This window comes from Ovis aries, chromosome 2 (assembly GCF_016772045.2).
Source record: "Ovis aries strain OAR_USU_Benz2616 breed Rambouillet chromosome 2, ARS-UI_Ramb_v3.0, whole genome shotgun sequence".
NCBI lineage: Eukaryota > Metazoa > Chordata > Mammalia > Artiodactyla > Bovidae > Ovis > Ovis aries.
This window is the reverse complement of record NC_056055.1, coordinates 102,290,914-102,313,076: the sequence shown is the minus strand read 5'-3', so window position 1 is coordinate 102,313,076 and position 22,163 is coordinate 102,290,914. Positions and strand designations below refer to the sequence as shown.

At 49.9% G+C, this 22,163-nt stretch overlaps 1 protein-coding gene across 1 annotated transcript in view; it reads left to right on the top strand.

The window, feature by feature from the left end:
- Positions 1-22,163, top strand: part of SCARA5 (scavenger receptor class A member 5) — a 133,414-nt gene that overhangs the window by 80,711 nt on the left and 30,540 nt on the right. The window contains exons 5-7 of the mRNA XM_004004436.6: positions 11,549-11,629; positions 14,397-14,495; positions 16,325-16,381. Coding sequence (XP_004004485.1) covers positions 11,549-11,629; positions 14,397-14,495; positions 16,325-16,381 — 237 coding nt within the window. The remainder of the gene's footprint in view (positions 1-11,548; positions 11,630-14,396; positions 14,496-16,324; positions 16,382-22,163) is intronic.

Sequence of the window (22,163 nt, the reverse complement as noted above, 5' to 3'; positions counted from 1 at the left end):
TCTGCAGAGAAGCAGCTGAGGCTCCAGGGGGAAGTACCTGGCTTACTCCAGGCCACACAATTAGAAATGATCCGACCTAGGGCTTTTGTTTTCAACAGCTTTAGAAAGGTATAGTTTGCATGGCTTTCCTAGTGGCTGGCTCAGATGGTAGAGAATCTGCCTGCAATGCAGGAGACCTGGTTTTGATCCCTAGGTTGAGAAGATCCCCTGGAGAAGGAAATGGCAACCCGCTTCAGTATTCTTGCCTGGAGAATCCCATGGAGAGCCCCTGTCATCAGAGGACTGGTTTTCTTTCCTTGGGTGACTTTGGGTTTCACGTTTCGGAAATCAAAGAACAGGAGGCAGCGTGTCTTCTTCCAAATCCACACCCCTGGGGTCTCAGCTTTTCGTTTCCTTGACCTCCCCGGTCCGCATGCTACGTTGTTTCAGTCGTGTCCAACTCTTTGCGACCCCATGGACTGTAGCCTGCCAGGCTGCTCTGTCCATGGGATTCTCCAGGCAGGAATACTGGAGTGGGTTACCGTGTCCTCCTCCAGGGATCTTCCCGACCTAGGGATCGAACCCACGTTGGGTTATGCCTCCTGCATTGGCAGGCAGGTTCTTTACCACTAGCACCACCTGGGAAGCACCACCCCAATCTGGTCAGTACTTAGTAACAGCAGCGATTCTGAATCATAACCTACAGTGAACCTACAGTTGAACAGAAATTTTGTCAACATTAATTCTCTACATGGACATTAATGACTGCTGATCCTCACGTCCTGCAAAAAGGGTGTTATTGAACCCATTTTATCTTTTTTTGTTTTTGGCCATGCCACGTGGCATGTGAGATCTTAGTTTCCCAAACAGGGATTGAGCCTGAGCCCTCTGCAGTGGAAGCACAGAATCCTAACCACTAGACTGCCAGGGAAGTCCCTGAATCCATTTTATAGTTGAGAAACTAATGAATTTCCCAATGTTTGTTACAGTTGGCACGTGACAAAGTGACAAAGCCAAGGTTCAGAGTGGGTCCTTCTGGCTCAAAAAAGCGTGTTTTTGTCACTAACTGTGGTACTTTCCAGGGTGGAGAGGGGCTGGCTAGGAGCCAGGAAGACAGAAGACAGAGTGGGCCCTCAGGTCTGTCCCTGTATTTGGGAGGTAATCACTCCTGTTTGGGCTTTCCTGTGGCTCAGATGGTAAAGATTCTGCCTCCAGTGCAGGAGACCCAGGTTCTATCCCTGGGTCAGGAAGATCCCCTGAAGAAGGGAATAGCAACCCACTCTAGTATTCTTGCCTGGAGAATCCCATGGACAGAGGAGCCTGGCAGGCTACAGTCCATGGGGTCCCAAAGAGTCAGACACGACGAGTATCTAACACTTTCAGGGAACACTTTTCCACCAGGCACTCCCCCTTCCCTTCTCTTCCGGTCCACAGATGATGTCCCCATGCTTCTTGCTGGTGCAGCCTCCTTGGCCTTACCGAGCGTTTCACTTCCTTAGTTTCTGAGTCCACTCTCCTTTTGGCTCAAGCTAAAACAGCTCCAGATCACCCATTTGCCACGGTTCTTCGGTGGAATCCTCCGGAAGTGGTCTTTCTCTGGTTCTGAAACTAAGTTCCACACTTGCTTCCCTTATATCGAAGTTTCCTCTTAGTTCTGCCCAGGACTGCCTTGCCGTCTTCAAGCTTTGCATTTTTTAAAAAAATCGGTGTTTATTTATTTACTTTTGGCTGTGCTGGGTCTTCGTTGCTGCACCCGGGCTTTGTCTAGTTGTGGTGCACGGGCTCCTCATTGTGGTGACTTCCCTTGTTGCGGAGCCCAGGCGCTAGACCACAGGCTCAGCACGAGGGCTTAGTTGCCCCGTGGCATGTGGAATCTTCCTGGACCAGGGATCAAACCCCCTGAACTGGTAGGAGGATTCTTTACCACTGAGCCACCAGAGACATCCCAAGCTTTGCATTCTTGATGGGCTGCTGGCTCTTCAGAGCTGAGCACCATTTGGCCCCTGCCCCTCCCAGGACCTCTACTATGCTGTCTCCCTGTCCCTCCTCCCTCACTCATGGTTGCTGGGGACCCAAATGGTGTGATTAAAGAGAATTCTCTTTGGCACAGTGGAGTATAATTACCATGTAACTGCAACAACACAGAACTCTACCCTGGCTTTTGGATAAGGGATTTTTTAGCAGATAAGCTTTGCTGAATTTGTATCTTGTGGTCTGAGTGGCTTTTCTTTACTAGTTTTGTTCAGTTCCACTCAGTCTTTAAACACGCACATACCGCACACCCTCCCCATCTGCCTTTTCCTGGCTCAGAATCCACAGATGCTCCACTGTGTATACTTTTGTATATATGAACTTGTTTATGTTATTCTTGAGCGTGACCCCAAACAGTTGCATTCTCTCTCTTTGTTCCACAGTTTTCTACGGGTTTTGCCTCTGGCTTGTCTTTTGTGTACCTTCACGGTGGCGCTCTCTGTTTTCCTGCTTTGCGTTCTCAGCACTGATCAGGTCTGTTGAAATTTCTCTGCGGCGCTGAAAGAAGCAGAGAACCTAGATGATCAGGCAGGTGAGGCATTCCAGGAGGAGGAAAGCTAACCAGAGAGGGGAGGCTCCCAGGAGGGGTAGTGTGTGAGCAGGGGCCTGCAGCCACGTGTTCAGCTGCAGCAGGCTTTGTTCGCTACGTGGATGTTCATAGACTCCCAGAAGGTTAGAGTGACAAAGAGGCTCTGAAATCAACTAGCTCATCCCTCATTTTGTAGTTAAGGCCCTGGAAGCTCAGAGCAGAGAAATGACCTGCCGACATCAAATCCCCAGCCAGTGGCCCTGCTGGGCTAGAAGATTCATCTCTCAGTTCATGAAAGCAAGTTGGCAAAGCATACTTATCCGTGGGCTGCTTTTTTGAGGAAAAAAAATAGACCATCTAGTAGAGAGTCCCATTCAACAAATGTTCATATGTGGGGACTGTGTCTCCCCCTCCCCCCACAGCGGGTGGCAGGGGGCTCTGTTGTTTCTGGGAGGGGAATGGAGCAGATAATATTTGAATGAGCTTTCTTTTTTTTTTTTTTAAGTATTTATTTATTTTTGGCTACCCTGCGTCTTCTGTAGGCTCCTTGTTGCTGTGTGCAGTCTTTCTCTAGTCGCAGTGGGTGGGTTAATCATGTGGCTTCTCTTGTTTGGAGCACAGGTTCTAGGGTGCAGGGGCTTCGGTAGTTGTGACACGCGGGCTTAGTTGCCCTGTGACGTGTGGGATCTTTGTTCGCAGGGATTGAATCCATGTCCCCTGTAGGCAGGCGGATTCTTAACCACTGGACCACCAGCAAAGTCCCTTGAATGAGCTTTAAGTTTCTCCCCGTTCGTGCTGTCACGGTCTCATCTCTGTTTCATTGGAACAGGTCAGAGCAGAGGGGAGCTGAGGCTCTGCTGGGACAGGAGGGGAGTGCCTGCTGTGGAAGTCATTAGCTGCACCCAGCCTTGCACACTGACCCTTTGCCTGAGGCTCTGGAGAAAGCTGGCTTTGCAGGCTGGCCACAGCCTGGTGCATACAGCCGGGGCCCCAGAGAGGGTACAGGAAATGAGGCCTGAGAGCTCATGACAGTGTAAATGTCAGTGGTGAGAATCCGGAGCCCCAGTGACATCAGGGAAGGGGAAGCAGAGCCCTTAGTTGCGGGACCCCACCTCCAGCAGCTGGCCTGGGATTAGCATACTTCTGCTGCAGTGTTTACGTTACAGTCTCGGGTCGCTGTTTCGCTGGCTTCAGGCCTGCCGCATCAGCTACCAATGAACATTTGTTCTTGGCAGGTCATTGGCTAGATTCCAGCACCCATCGGTCCCCCACCCCATCTCTCATTCCAGGATCCCGGAAGGGAGAGTGGATTGCCTTTCCCTTCCTGTTGGCCGATCCCCAGAAGAACCCTGGTGTTTCTGCCCAGTGTGCGTGTGTGCTCAGTTGCTCAGTTGTGTCCGACCCTTCGCGACCACGTGGACTGTAGCCTGCCAGTCTTCCCTGTCCATGGGGTTATCCAGGCAAGAATGCTGGAGTGGGTAGCCATGCCCTCCTCCAAGGGATCTTCCCAACCCAGGGATCGATCCCAGGTCTCCCACATTGCAGGTGGATTCTTTACCATCTGTGCCACCAGGGAAGGCCTTCTCCCTAGTCCCCAAATCCTTTGTTCTGCGCTGGAGTTGCTTCCAGCCGGAGCGGCTCAGGGCAGTTGGGTGAGTGCAGAGCTGCGCTGGGGGGTGGGCTAGACCAGTGGACAGGCAGGGACCTAGGCATGGGACTGCTCTGCTCCCACTTCCCCTGACCTCTGTGGCAGGAGCTGGGAGAAGAATGCTGACACCAAGCCAGAAGCACAGTGAGGGGCTTTGGTCTGTTCCTGTGATTGAGGAGAAGTGGACTCTGCTCCTCCTGTCCCAGCTTACCTCTGTTCCGACCTGCTCCAGTGGTAGAAAAGATGAGAGGGCGATGATGTAGATGGTGAGAATCTTAGAACTCATCCAAATATTACTCAAAAAGAATGAAATGATGCATTTGCAAGAACATGAATGGGCCTAGAGATGATCATACTAAGTGAAGTAAATCAGACAAAGACAGATATCATATGATGTCACTTACATGTGGAATCTGAAGTATGATACAGATCAACATGTCTATGAAACAGAAATAGACTCGGAGATACAGAAGACAGACTTGTGGTTGCCTTGGTGGAGGGGGAGGCAGGGAGGGATGGAGTGGGAGTTTGGGATTAGCAGATGCAAAGCATTGGCTATAGAATGGATAAACAACATGGTCCTACTATGTAGCAGTACCCTGTGGTAAACCGTAATGGAAAATATGGAATACATCAGTTCAGTTCAGTCACTAGGTTGTGTCCGACTGTTTGTGATGCCATGAGCTGCAGCACGCCAGGCTTCCCTGTCCTTCACTATCTTCCAGAGCTTGCTCAAACTCATGTCCATTGAGTCAGTGATGCCATCCAACTATCTCATCCTCTATCGTCCCCTTCTCTTCCTGCCTTCAGTCTTTCCCAGCATCAGGGTCTTTTCCAATGAGTCAGTTCTTCGCATCAGGTGGCCAAAGTGTTGGAATTTCAACTTCAGCATCTGTCCTTCCAGTGAATATCCAGGACTGATTTCCTTTAGGATGGACTGGTTGGATCTCCTTGCAGTCCAAGGGACTCTCAAGAGTCTTCTCCAACGCCATGGTTCAAAAGCATCGATTCTTTGATGCTCAGCCCTCTTTACAGTCCAAGTCTCACACCCGTACATGACTCCTGAAAGCCTACCTTGGGGTCTGACTACTCGGGACCTGACTTGATGTCATTTTCTCAGGAAGCCAGGCTGATAGTCTGGAGCTTGCTTGGACTCCTCCCTTTCCTCTGCCCTGCCCCCTTCACGACTCTCATCCAGGTGATTCCCGAGGCTTGTCTCTCCCTCCTTCCTCACTGCCTCCCTCATTGGGGTCCTCCCAGCCTCCCTTCCTGGATCCAGCTTCTCTCTCTGACCCACTGTTGCTGTCTGATTGACCCCATCAGCTCTCAGCCTTCTTTACAGTCCAACTCTCTCATCCATACATGACCACTGGAAAAACCATAGCTTTGACTAGATAGACTTTGTCGCCATATTGTAAATATTAAAATATTATATATATATATAACTGAGTCACTTTGCTATATAGAAGAAATTAGCACAGCATTGTAAATCAACTGTACTACAATAAAATTAGAAACAATGCAGGGACCACTGGGATGGCTGACACCACGTAACAGCCTCCACAACTCCCCAGAAGTCATTCCTTGAATCCTACCCATGTGCTGGATGCTGTACGAGGCCCAGGGCCATGGAGAGCAGGGTTCTAGCCCCACAGGCAGGCCTGTCCTCCTTGGGGACCACAGTCTGAGAGGTGTGACAGTGACAGGCATGTGGGTATAGGGTGGCCTGTCCAGACTCGGATGCTTCCCTGGGGAATCTGTGCACAGTGATGCTCGTGGCTCCTCCCAGCTCTGAGATGTGGGGGTTCCGCCCTGGTGCCCTCTGAGGTCAGAGGGGTGAGTGTGAAGGTGAGCTTCAGAGCTGAGAGCAATGGGCCTCTGAGAAGGGAAAGGACTTGGCTAATATTTGGGGACACCATGAGGAGAAAGCTTTGGCTGAGGTGGAGGAGAATTTGTATCGAGAAGCATCAGACTGTGAGTTTGCAGAAGAAGGGGTCAGGTTGGGAATGATTTGCAGGAGTCTCCAACAGAGAGGGCTGCTCATTGTAGTGTGATGGGCTTCCGAGGGCTCTGAGTTCACCTGATTCTGATGGGATCAATCGGAGAGCAACAGTGGGTCAGAGAGAGAAGCTGGATCCAGGAAGGGAGGCTGGGAGGACCCCAATGAAGGAGGCAGTGAGGAAGGAGGGAGAGACAAGCCTCGGGAATCACCTGGATGAGAGCCGTGAAGGGGGCAGGGCAGAGGAAAGGGAGGAGTCCAAGCAAGCTCCAGACTATCAGCCTGGCTTCCTGAGAAAATGACATCAAGTCAGGTCCCGAGTAGTCAGACCCCAAGGTAGGCTTTTAGGAGTCATGTACGGGTGTGAGACTTGGACTGTAAAGAGGGCTGAGCATCGAAGAATCGATGCTTTTGAACTGTGTTGGAGAAGACTTGAGAGTTCCTTGGACTGCAAGGAGATCAAACTAGTCCATCCTAAAGGAAATCAGTCATGAATATTCATTGGAAGGACAGATGCTGAAACTGAAGCTCTACTACTTTGGTCACCTGATGCAAAGAACTGACTCACTGGAGGAGACCTTGATGCTGGGAAACATTGAGGGCAGGAGGAGAAGGAGATAACAGGATGAGATGGTTGGATGGCATCACCAACTCAATAGACATGAACTTGGGTGAACTCTGGGAGCTGGTGAGGGACAGGGAGGCCTGACGTGCTGCCGTCCATGGGGTCACAAAGAATCAGACATGACTTAGCGACTGAACAGGAACAGATAGATCCCAAGAATGCATCACCAGCAGTCAGCTCTGATTTGAAGAAGTGCTTGGTCCTCAGAGCTCCAGACAGCCTGGCCCCTTGAGACCCAGACTGGCCACATTCCAGGCTCCTCTGAGTCAGCCTGGCTAGTACCACCCGAGGACACGACTAAGCCCTGCAAATCAGCACCTGCCTTTACTAGCCACCCTGGCTTCTTCCCAGTTAATCTCTAGTAAAGGTCTTCACTAACCACTTGCTGTTGTTTAGTCTCTCAGTCATGTCTGGCTCTTCACGACTTCATGGAGTATAGCCCACCAGGCTCCTCTTTCCATGACATTCCCCAAGCAAGAATACTGGAGTAGATTGCCATTTCCTTCTCCAGGGGATCTTCCCAACCCAGACACTGGCAGGCGGATTCTCTACCACTGAGCCTCCAGGGAAGCCCACACTAAGCACTTAGTTGTATCTTAAAAACTCTATCCACGTGTAGGATATTTTTAGAATCTGGTTCTTATTGAACTGGCAGGGGGTTTTCAGATGGGGCTATTCTAATAGCCATCCTCAGTAATCTCAGCCTAGTTCTGATGAAGCATTTTGAAGAGTGGGGTACAGATGGTCAGGGACAGTCTTGCCACTCACAGGTTCTCAAGCCCGTTTATATCCACCATGTCACTGAGTTCCCTTACTCCTCACTGCAAACACCCGAGGAAGGAATTTCTACTTAGATTTTACAGACCGAGAATTTGAACCCAAGATCTCCATCCTCCAACCCCGCCTTCCAAGTGATCTCTGCCCCCTTGATGCCTCTCCATCAGAGTTAGTCCACTGGGTAGCATCCTGTTTTTGCCAGAACTACTGCTGGGAAGGTCCATGTGTTGGGTCACACCCACCTTGGAGTGAGTAGAAGAATTGGAGGATGTGGTCCATAGCACCGTTGACCTGCTTGAGCCCAGGGTGCTGAGTTTCCCATGGGGAGGGCAGGAAGGAGCAGGGAAGAGTGAGAAGGGTGGAGTGGTCTGGGGGCAGGGGAGGGTGACAGCGGTGTGACAACCAGTGATGGGCAGAGATTCAGGAACTGCATCAGCAACCTTTGCTGCAGCCTTGACCTGGCCAGGGGATTGCTGGCGTGGGCATTGTAAAGCTCACTTGCTTCTTGCCCCTGTCTTTCTCTGCTATATAAATCTTAGGCATGTTCCCAACAGGTGTGGTGTCTCAGTCCTATTGTCTGAAAGCTGAGGTCCACGTGGCCAGTCTTACTTTATTCTTCTTCCTAGAAAAGAGGAGTGCAAGTTGCTCAGTCGTGTCCGACTCTTTGCAACCCCTGGCTGTACAGTCCATAGGTTTCTCCAGGCCAGAATACTGGAGTAGGTAGTAGTAGTAGCTGTTCCCTTCTCCGGAGGATCTTCCCAACCCAGGGATCGAACCCAGGTCTCCCGCATTGCAGGTGGATTCTTTTCTGGCCAAGCCACCAGGGAAGCCCTGGTGAAGAGAGGAAGATGATTCCAAACCGCGGTCCTCCTCGCGTGATCCGTGCCTTGTTTAAAGATTTGTGCACTTTTCAATTGTTGATTCCTTCTTTCCTCTATTCTCATGCCATTGAATTCTTCAACCGCTGTCAGCTTTGGTTAGGGTCTGAGGACAGTGCCAACTTGGTGAATGTATCAGTACATCTTGATCTTGGCTGCCTGGCTGTTTTGTGTGTCTTAACACCCTCTGATCTCATATACTCATTCATTCGGCAAATATGTATTGTGCAAGCATGACTGCTAGGGGCCGAGTATACATGTTTTGGTTTCCTAGGGCTGCGTGGCAGAGCACCACAACCTGGGTGGCTTTCTGTTGTTTAGTTACTCAGTTGTGTCCAGCTCTTTGCAACCCCATGGACAGGCTCCTCTGTCCATGGGATTTCCCGGGCAAGAATACTGGAGTAGGTTGCCATTTCCTCCTCCAGGGGATCTTCTTGATCCAGGGATCGAACCCAAGTCTCCTGCATTGGCAGGAGGATTCTTACCACTGAGCCACGAGGGAAGCACCTGGGTGACTTGAAACAACAGAAATCGATCCTCTCACTGTTCTGCAGGCTGGAAGTCTGAGATCCAGGTGTGCACAGGACCATCCTCCCTCTAAAAGCTCTGGGGGAGGATCTTTCTTGGCCTCTTTCTCTACCTCTGATGTTGCTGGCTATCCGTGGTATTCCTTGGCCTGTAGACGCATCATTCCAACCTCGGCCTCCGTAGTCACCTGGCCTTCTGCCCGTGTGTCTGTCTGTCAGGACACCAGAAATTGGGTTAGGACCCACCCTACTCCAATCTGATCTCATCTTAACTAACTATAGCAGACAAGACTCTGTTTTTAAAGAAAGTTGTATTCTGAGGTCCCAGGTGGACGTAAAATAGGCAGGGACAGTTTGACCCAGTGCAGTACAGTTTGGGCATTTTCCTTGGTCCTCTTTTTTGTCTCACTGAGAAGCCAGAATGGAGAGTTTAGAATCTGGGTCTTCACAGCCAGTACAGGGATGCCAAGGGTGTGGTCCTGTCTCAGGGAGCTGGCCATCTTGTTAGGAAAAAGAGAACATCTCCCCTTGTGACTACAGGACAGGGCAGTGTGGGATAAGCATCCAATAGTACCAAGGACATGTGTTCAAATAGGCCGTGCCCGCGTGTGGCAGGAATGATGTATCAGAGGCTTGGCCACAAGAGTGGCAACGAGCAGCCTTGGTGGGGCAGGTAGTGATAGGAGATTGATGGAGAGGGGCCCCTGGCTCGCCAGCCTGGGAAGAGCAGGCTGCAGGGCGTGAAGGGACAGGTCTCTTCTGGGAATGATGTGACGTCTAGCATGATGAGCGAGGCAGGGTTGATAGGGCCAGACAGCCCTGAGCTGATCCACGGCTCGCTCACTCATTAGCTAGCTGCCTGTGTGGTCATCTGAACCCAGCGTGTGTGGACTGACTCGGGTCACACAGGCTAGAATCCCTGCCATGCTGGAGCCTCACCGTGGAAGGAGGCCCTACTAAGGAGCATTTAGAAACCGCCTCTCCCATCCAGGTGCTCAAGCTAGAAATCTGAACCTGATCCGGGCTGCCTCCTCTGCTTTCACCTACGTTAGCCAAGGTCTGTCTCTTCTACTTCTTAACAGCCACTGACATCCCTCCTCATGGCTACTTCCCTAATTCAGGGCTCCCCCACCTCTCAGCTGGGTGCAACCTCCTCCTTAGCCTCCCTGCCTTTATTTCCCCCTGTTCCCATCCCTTTTCCAACACCGCAGCCCGAGCGCTCTTCCTTGTGTGCAGATCTGGCCACACTTGTGTTTTAGGTCCCTCCTGTGGCTTCTGGTGCCCTTGGGGTCAAGTTCAACACTTAAACCAGGCCTCAGAGACCCTCCACTTTCTCACCCTTCTAACCCCATCATGTGTCCCCCCGGCTTCCAATCCTACCTACTCTCACAGATCTTTAGGCTCTTATGGGGACTGTTCTCTCTGCCTGGAACTTTCCCCTTTCACTGTGTCTTAGATAGTTAAGGCTGTTATAACAATACCACGGGCTTCCCTGGTGGCTCAGTGATAAAGAATCCACCTGCCAATGCAGGAGACTTGGGTTTGATCCCTGAGTCAGGAAGATCCCCTGGAGAAGGAAACGGCAACCCACTCCAGTATTCTTGCCTGGGAAATCCCATGGACAGAGAAGCCTGGTGGGCTGTAGTCCATGGGATCAGAGAGTCAGAACTTAGCAACTTAACCAACAATACCACAGACTGGGTGGACGGCTTAAAAGGCAGAGATTTCTTTCTCACCATTCTGGAAGCTGGAAGTCTGAGACCAGGATTGGGTTCAGATGCAAGCCTTCATCCTGGCAATGGCTGCCTTCTTGCCAGATCCTCCTATAGCAGAGAAAGCATGCTTGCCAGTACGAGTGTGAGGAAGGGACGGAGAGAGACTGCTCTCAGAGGTCTCTTCTTATGAGGGCACTAATCCCATTATGGGGGCCCCACCCTCATGACCTCATCTAACCTTAATCACCTCCCAAAAGGCCCCAACTCCAAACACCATCACATAGGAGGGTAGGGCTTCAACACATACATTTGATGTTGGAATGAGGGAGCCACAGGCATTTAGTCCATAACACACTCCCACTCCTCCCTTTGCTTAGCCACTTCTGTTCCTCCTTGCAATTTCTTTGTGGATGTTACTTCTTCCAGGAAGGTTTCCCTGATTTCTGCCTCCACCACCCACAACACACACACACGAACGTGGACGAAGTAGAGCCCCACGTGCCTCCAAAGCATATTTTTGACTCTTCCTTTCTGTAGGAGTGAGGTTTTTTCTTTTTAATATTTATTTATTTGGCTGCATCGGGGCTTAATTGCAGCACAGGGAATCTCTCACTGTGGCCTGTGGGCTCAGTAGTTGTGGCCTGAGGGCTTAGCTGCTCTGCATCAAGTGGAACCTTAGTTCCCTGACCAGGAATCAAACCCGTGTAGCTGCATTGCAAGACAGATTCTTAACAGCTGACCCACCAGGGAAGTCCCTCAGAGGGAGTTTTTGTTTCCTCTGCAGGCGACCTGCTCCAGAAAGCTGTCCTCTAACCTTAGTGTTGTGTGTCACCCTTTCAGGACCACCGGGCCCCAAAGGTGATCCGGGGGATGCAGGGAAAGACGGCAAGCCTGGAATCCCTGGACTACCTGGACTTCGAGGTAATGGGGGCCCCGGGAGGGACCTGGACATACCAGGAAGGGAAGCGGCTCCCCCATCCATCCCTGACTTTCTGTTTTATCGTTGGTGTCGGTGACGGGGCTCTCAGGACAGTCCGCAATCGACTCAGCTTCAGACGCCCTAGTCCGTTAAAAGACTAAGAGGTTGTTGGTGTAACACTGTGTGTTTTAGTCTCTCAGTCGTGTCTAACTCTTTGTGACCTTGTGGACTGTAGCTATCAAGCCCCTTTGTCCATGGGATTTCCCAAGTAAGAATACTGAAGTGGGTTGCCATGCTTTTCTTCAGGAGCTCTTCCTCACCCAGGGATCAAACCCAGGTCTTCCATGTAGCAAGCAGATTCTTGACCATCTGAGTCACCAGGAAAGCCCTGCTGTTAATATAAGTCAGTTAAAAAAATCTTTCTGGTTTGGAAAGCTTAAAACATTTTTAAAGTAGTGTTAACACTAAGATGGAGCAAATCCTTTTCCATAGAAAGTACCAGGGTCGGAAGGAAGAGAGTGCACAGGAGTCTTATAGTTCCCTGAAGCCACTCCCCACCCCAGGAGTCAGGGCCCCTGAGACCAGGATCATCAGAAAGAATCGAAGGTGTCCTCTGATCCAGAGCAACCCTTCAAGTATGCTGCACCCCCTTGGCATTTCCTGAGTCCCCAGCACTTGACCCCTTGCTTCTGAGGAGACCACCCCAGTCAGTAGATACCTGTCCTCTCCTGCCCTTTGCTACCTGCCCTAGTGACAGCCGAGAAGGTCCAACAGCTGATAGGAGGGTACTTGGGGACCTTCTGGAAAGAATGTGTTCTCCTAAGATGCCTTTCTCAGGAGCTCCTGTTCCACTGCCTTATCAAACTTTGCATCCCGGCCTGTCAATTCTGGAGCCTCTGCTGTGAGCAGCATTTAGGAGAGTGTAGAGTCTTCTTGGGACTTCCCAGGTGACTCAGTGGGTAAAGAGTCTGCCTGGGATGCAGGAGACGAAGGAGAAACGGGTTTGATTCCTGGACTGGGAAGATCCCCAGGGGGAGGGCACAGCAACCCACTCCAGTATTCTTGCCTGGAGAATCCTATGGACAAGAGGAGCCTGGAAGGCTATTGTCCATGGGTCAAAAAGAGTCAAACATAACTGAAATGACTGAGCATGCACGCACTTAGAGTCTGCTAAGTCAGCCGTCCCCAACCTTCTCGGCACCAGGGACCAGTTTCATGGGAGACAATTTTTCCATGAACGGTGAGGAGGGGAGATAGTTTTGGGATGAGTCAAGTGCTTGAAATTTACTGTGCACTTTTTTCCATTATTATTACTTCAGCTCCGCCTCAGATCATCAGGCATTAGATCCCAGAAGTTGGGGACCCCTATTCTAAGTGATTTAAGAAAAGGGGAGGCTTATCGGGGTAAAGGTATCTGCTTATTTATGTCAGGAATTACACCTCCAAACCCTCTCCTTCCTAAATCTCTAAGGAGGCTGCAAACAGGGAAGGAGGCAGAGGCTGGTGGAGGCGGAGCTCAGAGCCTGGCCTTCACTCCTGGCCTCCGCCTCTCAGCGCAGCTCCCTTAACTCAGAAGTTAAGGATGCCCAAGGGCTTCCAGAGCAGTTGAACCTCTTTTCTCCCTCATTCAGTGATGGGATGGGGACCCCTGGGCATATCCTGCATGAGATTCAGAATTCCATGACAGCAGGGCTGTTGGCCTACAGGAATGTTATATTGGGCGGGGGAGGGGGGGGAAGGAATCAAACCCTTTTCTGAGGTCCTTCCACCCTCTTGGGACCCTGGTCATTTGGTGTTTGCTGTAGAGGAATCATAAGTGAAAGGCAGATTTCTTCATGTCTTGGAAAAAGGCCAAAGAAAACGAACTAACATTCAGAGCAGGAAAGAACAATTAATTAGTTAATCAGAGTGCCCTGCTTTGCAGAGATAACTTTGTGCTTAGGTCAGGCCTCCAGGGGTGGAGGCCTCACTGGATAAAAGCAATTGTTGACTTCCGGTCTCCATGGTGACCTGCGGCTGGTGTCACGGGCCTCGTGGCCAGGAGCCCTGGGGCCTGATAGATCAACAGCCTATCTCGCCCCAATTATTGAGCTTTCGGACTTCCTCCCTCCTTGTCAGCCTGCCATCCTCCTCTCTACACTTCCCTGTGTTTGCTGCAGGGAAGGGACCTTTCTTTTTTTTTTTTTCCTATGGAATGAGGAGTGATTTCATCTTCTTCCTACCCTAAGTACCAATAAGCCCTTTTCATCCAGCGTGAGATGAAGCCAGCCCATCAGGGCTAAGATCCTGTCTCCAACAGTGTCTGCTGTGTGACCTTGGGCAGACTGCCTCACCTCCCTGGGCCTCAGTTTTCTCATTGGTATTACAGGTGGAAAAACACCTCAGATTATGGGGGGAATTAAATAAGATGCTTAATGAAAAGCATTCAGGAAAGTGCGTGGCACATTCAAAAGGCTCAAAATTTTTTTGCAAATCTAAATCTCTAGCATAGGTAGAGCTAACGAGAGCGTGCCCAAATGAGCTTGGCACCTCCAACATTGCTCACAATAGACTTGGACCTTTGTTGGGGAGGGATCCAGACTCACTGGGTTAAAGGTGCTGACGGGGAGAGTTTGTGCTGGCCTTTTGGGCTCTGTTTTTGCAGCATCTTTAACTGAAAAAAATCAAGAAGCCGAGGCAACAGGAAGATGCATGGTTGAGCCTGACCGTGGTCACTGAGGGCCCTTCCAGTTCTGAGTCTGAGGCCCCAAAACTTTCTTGTCTCCCTAGGTCTGCCAGGGGAGAGAGGGACCCCAGGACTGCCTGGCCCCAAGGGTGATGAAGGGAAGCTGGGAGCCACTGGACCGATGGGCATGCGTGGCTTCAAAGGTAACACTGCATCTCAGAGCTTGCTTGCTCACCACCCGCCCCTGCACACCAACGTGGGTCCTGGAGTGTGGACCGGATGCAAATTCTGGTGCTGCCACTGACCCACTAAATGACCTTGAGCAAGTCACTGAATCTCTTTAAGCATCTGCTGCTTTTCTTCCTTTTTTTTTTTTCTTTTTGGCCGTGCCATGTGACATGCAAGATCTTACTTCCTGGACAAGGGATCGAACTCATGCCCCCTGCGGTGGAAGCGTGGAGTCCTAACCACTGAACCACCAGGAAATTCCCATTAAGCATCAGTTCCTCCATCCCCAAACTAGAAATCCTCATGATGCCATATTTCACAGGGCTCTCATGAGGGTTACGTGGAATGTATATGAGTGAAAACATGGTCAACTCTAAAGCACTATAGAAATGCAAGGGAGTGTTCCTGTGCTTGCAGTTCAGTGACGTAATGAGAGGAAACCGGGCCAGGAGAACGGAGACTGCAAGCCCAGGCTAGCCCCTCCCCCCAGTACTGCCAGATTCCTTACAGTTTGTCATATTCTTTGATCCCCCAAATAGTTAAAACTTGAACCAGTTCTCAGATTTCCGCTGTCAATAGTGTTTCTTCTGACTTGTTTTCCTTCGTGTTAATAGTCACCTTGTTCATTTTCAGGGGAGCCTACTTTATAATCATTCCCATCTTTTCATGTTCGTTTTGAGTGTCCAAACCTCCTAGCGCTATTGCAGAAGAAGACGTCTGACACTCTTTCCCTGGCCTTTGCCTTCTCACTTGTTCTCACCCCACAGCAAGGATGACCTGTTAATCTTGGATCACTGGGAGTTTTTATTCTACTTTCTGACTGGTAATTAAACAGACTGAGGTTTTCCTCCCTCTTATATCCACATTTTAAAAAATTGATTTTTAAAACACATTACAAAAGCAGTGCATGCTTACTAAAAACAATTTAACAATACAGAAATGTATGAAGTCTAAAGTAAACAGTGAGTGCCGTCCTTCGTGGTCTCTTACGTGCTTATTCTTTAGAGTAACTACTGTAAACACTTTAGAGCATTCATATTTACATATATGGTTGCCTTTTTTTTTTTTTTTTCAAAACTTGGATCACAGAAGCCATCTTCCCCTGGAACTTGCTGGCTTCCTTTTTTTCATGAGAGAATTTGCCATAAGCTTTTGATTTGCAGTTGTCTTTCTGGAGGCACTTGGATGGAATCCCCGGTCTTTTTAATGTCCCCTTGAGTGGTGTCAGGACCTTTCAACTTCTTTGTAGAGTGAGATGTTAGCTGAGAAAAGAGCTCTGTTCTTTTAACCATATCCCGGGAAGGAAATGCCACAATTCCCTGGAAACTCTTCCTCGTGTTGTATAGCCTCTCCCACCAAAAAATCTGCCTGATGTAGACCCTGTGTTTTTCCTTGTAACTGAAGACCCTCCCTGCTTCCTTTTCTCCCTGCATGCTTATTAGAGCAACCTTGGATTTGAGCTTCTAAAATTTTGGCTATTTAATAAGAATATCTTTTCTTTGTCTTCTCCCTGTGGGATACCATGCGCTGCTTTAAGTCTGTGCTGCGATGCTCCTCTGTGTTTTAATTAAGAGGGAAGGAAACTTCTCGGCTTGGTGCCCACCCACCCTGCTCCCAAGGAGGACTGGACAGACAGCATAACTGACTCGAGCTCTTACCCTTCCTGCCATACATGCCCTGCAGGTCTGTGGGCTCCTGCCTCAGCATTTCTCTGGTTTGGGGTTAATGTCTCTTGGTGATAAGACTTTGTTCACCATGCGGATTTATTTCCATTTCTAACGTGGGTTTTCCTCCTCTGTTCTAGGTGATCGAGGCCCAAAAGGGGAGAAAGGAGAGAAAGGAGACAGAACAGTGGATGCCAGTAAGGAAATTCTGTTGGGGTCACTGGGATTCTGGGTCGGCACGGGTGTGGCTGTTGCCCCAAGCAGCCCCACAAGTTTTGGGGTCTGGGAGATGGAGCCATTGGCCCCGACTCCAGTGTCAAAGAAGCTACCTACCTGCTCCAGGGCTCACTTTGTCCAGCAAGAGAGAATTATACCCCAGGGGCGCAGGCTATGTTTCCAGTGGTTGTGTGGAAGGGTCTGGAGGCAGACTGCCCAGGCTTCTTTCTGGTTGCCTCACTATGTAATATGTGCCTCAGTTTTCTCATCTATAGAATGGGAATAAAAAGTGTTCTTACATCATAGAGTCATTGTGAGAATTAAATGAGTCAATCCATGTAACTGGTGGTTAGGACACATGGTTAGGACTCAGTATTAATTATTAGTATCCTATGTAATACACAATTCAGACAGACTTTCTCAAATCATCAGAGATGCTTGCTAAAATTCAGTTACTGACTTCCTTAAAGAGCTTGACCTACCTGGGTAGTTATATGGGGAAAGGTGTTGAGGCTAAGCAGAATCCTGTTTGTTTTTTTCCTCTGCCACTAACTGAGCAGTGATGCTGGAGATCTCATTTGGCAGACCACTGAGTCCAGAAATGGATGTCTCTCCAACCAGGGTCCTTCCTACAATGTTTACGAGGAAGGTCAGCTTATCTAGTTATAACAGTCTTTTCCAGGGCTTACGTCCACTATGAAGGGCTCCATGTAGAACCTTGGAGAGATCGCCAGAGAAGAGCAAGCCTCCAAGCCAAGTTTCAATGAATAGAATTTTCTAGCCAAGTTAAAAAAATGGTACCAGCACGTAGTATTCTGGGGGCTCTAAAATCTACCATCTGCATAAAGGCTCAAGCTGTTTACCCTCTTCTAAGGCATAGGGGCTCTGGTGTGGGCTCTCCAGGAATCCAGGGCCTGGGGAAATGGACAGACACCACTGTAGATGCACCCTTTGGACCCAGCGTGAGGTTTCCTGAAGGCTGATCCTTGGTGTCAGTGGGTCCTTAAAGTGACACTTCCATACAAGCTATGCAGGGCCAAGAGACCTTGCTCTTGAATAGTACCTTCTCCAAAGTCCCTGAACCTTTATCTTGCCTCCTACTTCCTCTGCCCTTTCCTTTCCTAGGACAGTGATTAAGGATCCAATAGGAGAAATGTATGTGATAGCTTTTTGTCTCTCTAAAGCGATGGGTGTACCTGAGGACAGGTATGCCCATATCTACAGGGACTCCGTACGCTCATCTTCCCTTGCTGTGCCATGCCAGGTTGCTTCAGTCGTGTCCGAATCTTTGCAACCCCATGGACCATAGCCCGCCAGGCTCCTCTGTCCATTGGATTCTCCAGGCAAGAATACTGGAGTGGGCTGCTGTGCCCTTCTCCACACCTTACCTTGGATGCTGTAATCCACAAGCAATCTATATGCTTTCTAGCATTATCTAGAGTCCCTTTCAAGGACAGCTAAGGGCTTGACTGGGAATGTCTCAGCTAGAAGAGATGTGTTGGACCGTCCAGGAGCCAAAAAAAAAAAAAATTGAAGGCAAAGGAAGGGAGTCTAGATCTGATCTAGGATGTCAGTGATATATGTGAGTCACTTTTCTTTGAGAGCTGGGCAAACTGCTTTGTCTCTTGAACACTGCCTTCTACAGCTCTTTGTTGACTGTTGACTTTTGGTAGAACAGTGCCAAGGCAGCTGAGAAGGGCCCTGACATTCCCCTGTGAAATGGAGAAGTCCTGATGGGGTGGTGGGAAAGGAGGGACGGTGGAAAGATGACCTCTGAGAGGGATAGCAGAGACACTGCCCACCCTGTGTGTACCCACGGGTGCTTGTCAGGCTCTTTGGCAGCTTCTCCTGCTGACTCAAGAGCAGGGGGTGGGCTGCGCTGGGCAAGCCTGGAAGAGCTGTGGGCTGTCAGTCACCATGCAGCCCACAGGGATGTTTTCATCTCTGTTTACCTTGCGTCGGTGGGCCTGGCTGGGTGGGCTTTGCAGTGGGATTGGGCCCCGAAGCTGGAGGCACAACATATGGGGGGATGGGTGTGGGAGAGAGCTGAGTCGCAGAGGCGGGGGTCTCCCCCAGGCATGGGCAGGGAGCCTGGGGGAAGGGCATTGAATCTACTTGGCCCTGGAGCCTCTGTTCTGCACTCAGAGGCTGGCCAGCCCCTTCTCAGGCACTGCTGGTGTTCTTTTTTGCCCTGAAGGGGCTGTACCCTCCCTGGAGCCCAGAGCTCAGGTAACTGCCCCCGACAAGACCCCAAAATGTCTCCATCGGTGATGGAGCAGGAAACTGGGGTGGCTTTGCAGGTTCAACCCCATCGACAGGGGACCGTACATGCAGCATGCAAGGCATGAAAGACACACATAAGACACACACAACATTGCAGACCCGCCAGGCTGAACGGCTTTGTCCATTTCCCGTTCTGAGAGGCCTGGAGTGGGGAGTAGAGACTCTCAGGGCAAGGAGCAGAGGCTGGGCAGAACACCCAGGCCTCGGCTGTCTCTGATTCTGGGATGAGAGGGAGGCCTCTGGTCTTTTTTTTTTTTTTTTTTTTGGCTGTACTGGGTCTTCGTTGCTGCACGTGGACCTTCTCTCGTTGCTGCGAGTGAGGGCTACTCTCTAGCTGTGGTGCTCAGGCTTCTCTCGTTGCAGAGCACGGGCTCTAGGGCGCATGGGCTTCCGTTGCTTGGCTCCCGGGCTGCAGGGCGCAGGCTCAATAGTTGCGGTGCACAGGCATGGTTGCTCCTTAGCACGTGGGATCTTCCTGGATCAGGGAGGGAACCCGAATCTCCTGCATTGGCATGCAGGTTCTTTACCACTGAGCCAGCAGGGAAGCGTCCCCACCCCTGCACCTTTTTTTGGTGCACCTCAAAGCTTGTGGGATCTTAGGTCCCTGACACAAGGATTGAACTCACGCCCTTGGCAGTGAAAGTATGGAGTCCTAACCACTGGACCGCCAGGGAATTCCCAGGCCCCTGGTCTTGAAGAGGAGGAGTGGGCTCCTTAAATAACTTCAAGGAACCCCCACCTGGAGATAGGGGTTACAGCGGCTGAGGCTGAAGGAGGGCAACTGAAGCTCTTCCGGGCTGAGACCTGGGCCTTCCCACGGCCTCCACCCACCAGGCTGCCTCTGCTCACACCAAACCCACACTGTAGTCAGACTCCTGGTTATGTTTCCACGGAACTCTGGTCCCAGAGGCATTCACTGGATCCCTGGGACTGAGGTTCTGAGGAGGGGCCAGGAGATCATCTTACAGAAAAGTGAGGAAATTCTGACCCATGCTGAGTGCCTACTTCTGGGGGAGTTTCTTAGTCATTCCTCCAGCCCAGGGCAGCCCCGCCATGAGTTCCCAAGGTTGAAGGAAAAAGTTCTCAGTCCAGGGCTCCACCTTCCTTAAAAAAGGATGTGGTGAGGAGGAACCCTCCTCTAGGAACCCAGCTTGCCCCTGAGGCCTGGAACCTTTACCAAATACCTTCTACCCTGGTGGCACAGTGGTAAAGAATCTGCCTGCAATGCAGGATCCCCAGGTTCAATCCCTGGGAAGGGAAGATCCCCTGGAGTAGGAAATGGCTCCAGTATTCTTGCCTGGGAAATCCCATGGACAGAGGAGCCTGATGGGCCTCAGTCCATGGGGTCCCAAGAAGCCAAGATGACTTAGCAACAAAACGTCCACCACCACCTCCCACCTTTAACAGCAAAAAGCTAAAACTCCAGCAGGTGGGGGTGTTACTACATTAAAAGGATTGATGAGAAAAAACATAGACCCCTCCTCAGGTCAGAATCAGAAGTTGGAGGTTTTCCTTTGAAGAAGGCATTATAGCAAAGACTTCTCAGGACCCATGTTTTAAGTCAATATTAAACTATTTTCAGAACAAGATCTTGTAATTATTGATCCTTGTTTTGGCCTGGAGTCATAGGGTTTTAGAGTCTTAGGATTTTGGAGTCATAAGGGTTGGATGGTATTTCAAACCACCTCCTCTTCCACTCCAGACAGCTGGACAGAATTCCCACAGTTTCCCAGCTAGGTCATGGCCAAAGTGAGGCTAAATAGAATGCAGAGCTTCTGATTTCTGCTTGATGAGAGGTAAAGGTCTTTTGTTGTTGTTGTTTGTTTGTTTGAGGCAAGGCTGGTACCATGTTTGGCTTTTGAGAGTTTGGCCAAGAAAAAAAAGTTAGGTTTACACATCTCAAGACAGAAAGACATTTGTTTTACCCTCATCGATGGTCCATTTGCAAGAAAAATACACAATATTTTTGCAGCGAGGGAGTAAGTAAAGGATCTGTGTTGTGTAAGCCCCACAGCGTGAATTTCAAGCAGGATGTAAATTCAGATTGTTTAAAAATGTTTCCTCAATTAGGATTCACATGGGAAAATGTACGCAGGAGGGGCCAGGGGTAAATTCCAAGCCAGAGCTTAGCAATAGCTATCAGTAGCATCTCAGAAAAATTGAAAAATGGTTAACACCTTGTGTGTGTTTTCAGTATGTAGGGAAATAGGTTTCTGTGTGTTTGGCAGGGTGGGGAACCAGTGGACACCCTAGCATGCAGTATATAAGCTCAAAGTAAGTGATCAGGATGGTGGTTTCTAGACAGTTCTTTTCCATTGCTGCTGAGAGGTCTCTGTCTCTGCTTTAACTGATTCTCAATGTTTTGTTTTGTTTTCTGGCTATGCCTCACAGTATGTGGAATCTTAGTTCCCCGGCCAGGGTTTGAACCCATGCCTCCTGCCATGGAAACTCAGAGTCTTAACCACTGGACCGCCAGAGAATTCCTTCTCTCTCTCTTTTAGAACGTGTGTGAGTGTGTGTGTGTGTATGTGTGTGTGTGTGTGTGTGTGTGTACGCGCTCAGTTGCTTCAGCTGGATCTGACTCTTCAAGATGCTATGGACTATAGCCCGCCAGGCCCCTTCATCCATGGGACCCTCCAGGCAAGAATACTGCAGTGCTTTGCCATGCCTTCCTCCAGGGGATCTTTCTGACCCAAGTCTCTTTCGTCTCCCACCTTGCAGGTGGGTTCTTTACCACTATCACCACCTGGAAAGCCCCTCTTTCAGAATATAGGATGCAAAGACTACCCACTGGAGTCTATGAATTGCCTTCCATCCATCCCTGTCCCTGGAGATGCCAGGGAACCTGTCTGGGATAGTGTAGCACAAGAAGCTAGCATTCTTTCAGACCTGAGGGACAGAGCTACCCGACTTTTTATGTATACTTGTATCTATTAGTCCAACTGTGCGCACGTTTTATGCCTGGTACAACTTTACTACCTCAGCAACAGCATGATTTGAAAGTAAACCACACTTCCAAGTTGAAGTAGGCACTCACTCAGGACTGCTAACCAATCAGCACCTGGTACTCGGAGAAGTCAAGTGTCTGTGCCCCCCATTTCACCTAATTCTCCAGTCCTATCCAGGAGGCATAAATTGTGTGCCTGTTAGAAAGATGAGAAGGCTGAGGAAGAGGATAAGGAGGCCGCCCAGACCCAGAGGCATTCGTCCGGGGCAGAGCCAACACCCACGGCTGGTCTGGAGCCCACCAGCAGCCCTTGAGCCACCATCTTGGATTCTCTGTTATTCTCGGAGTCATTCTCTCTGGCCTTTGACATGGGGGTCAGCATGGGGTCCTCGTGGGCCACCCTCCTTAGTGGGTTTAATATGAAATTGCTAATTTCTTCCTTACCAATGCTCATTGTTTAAAATCTATTTTTATAATTGAAGTTTAGTTGATATAAAATATCATATGTTATAGATGTACAATATAATGATTCA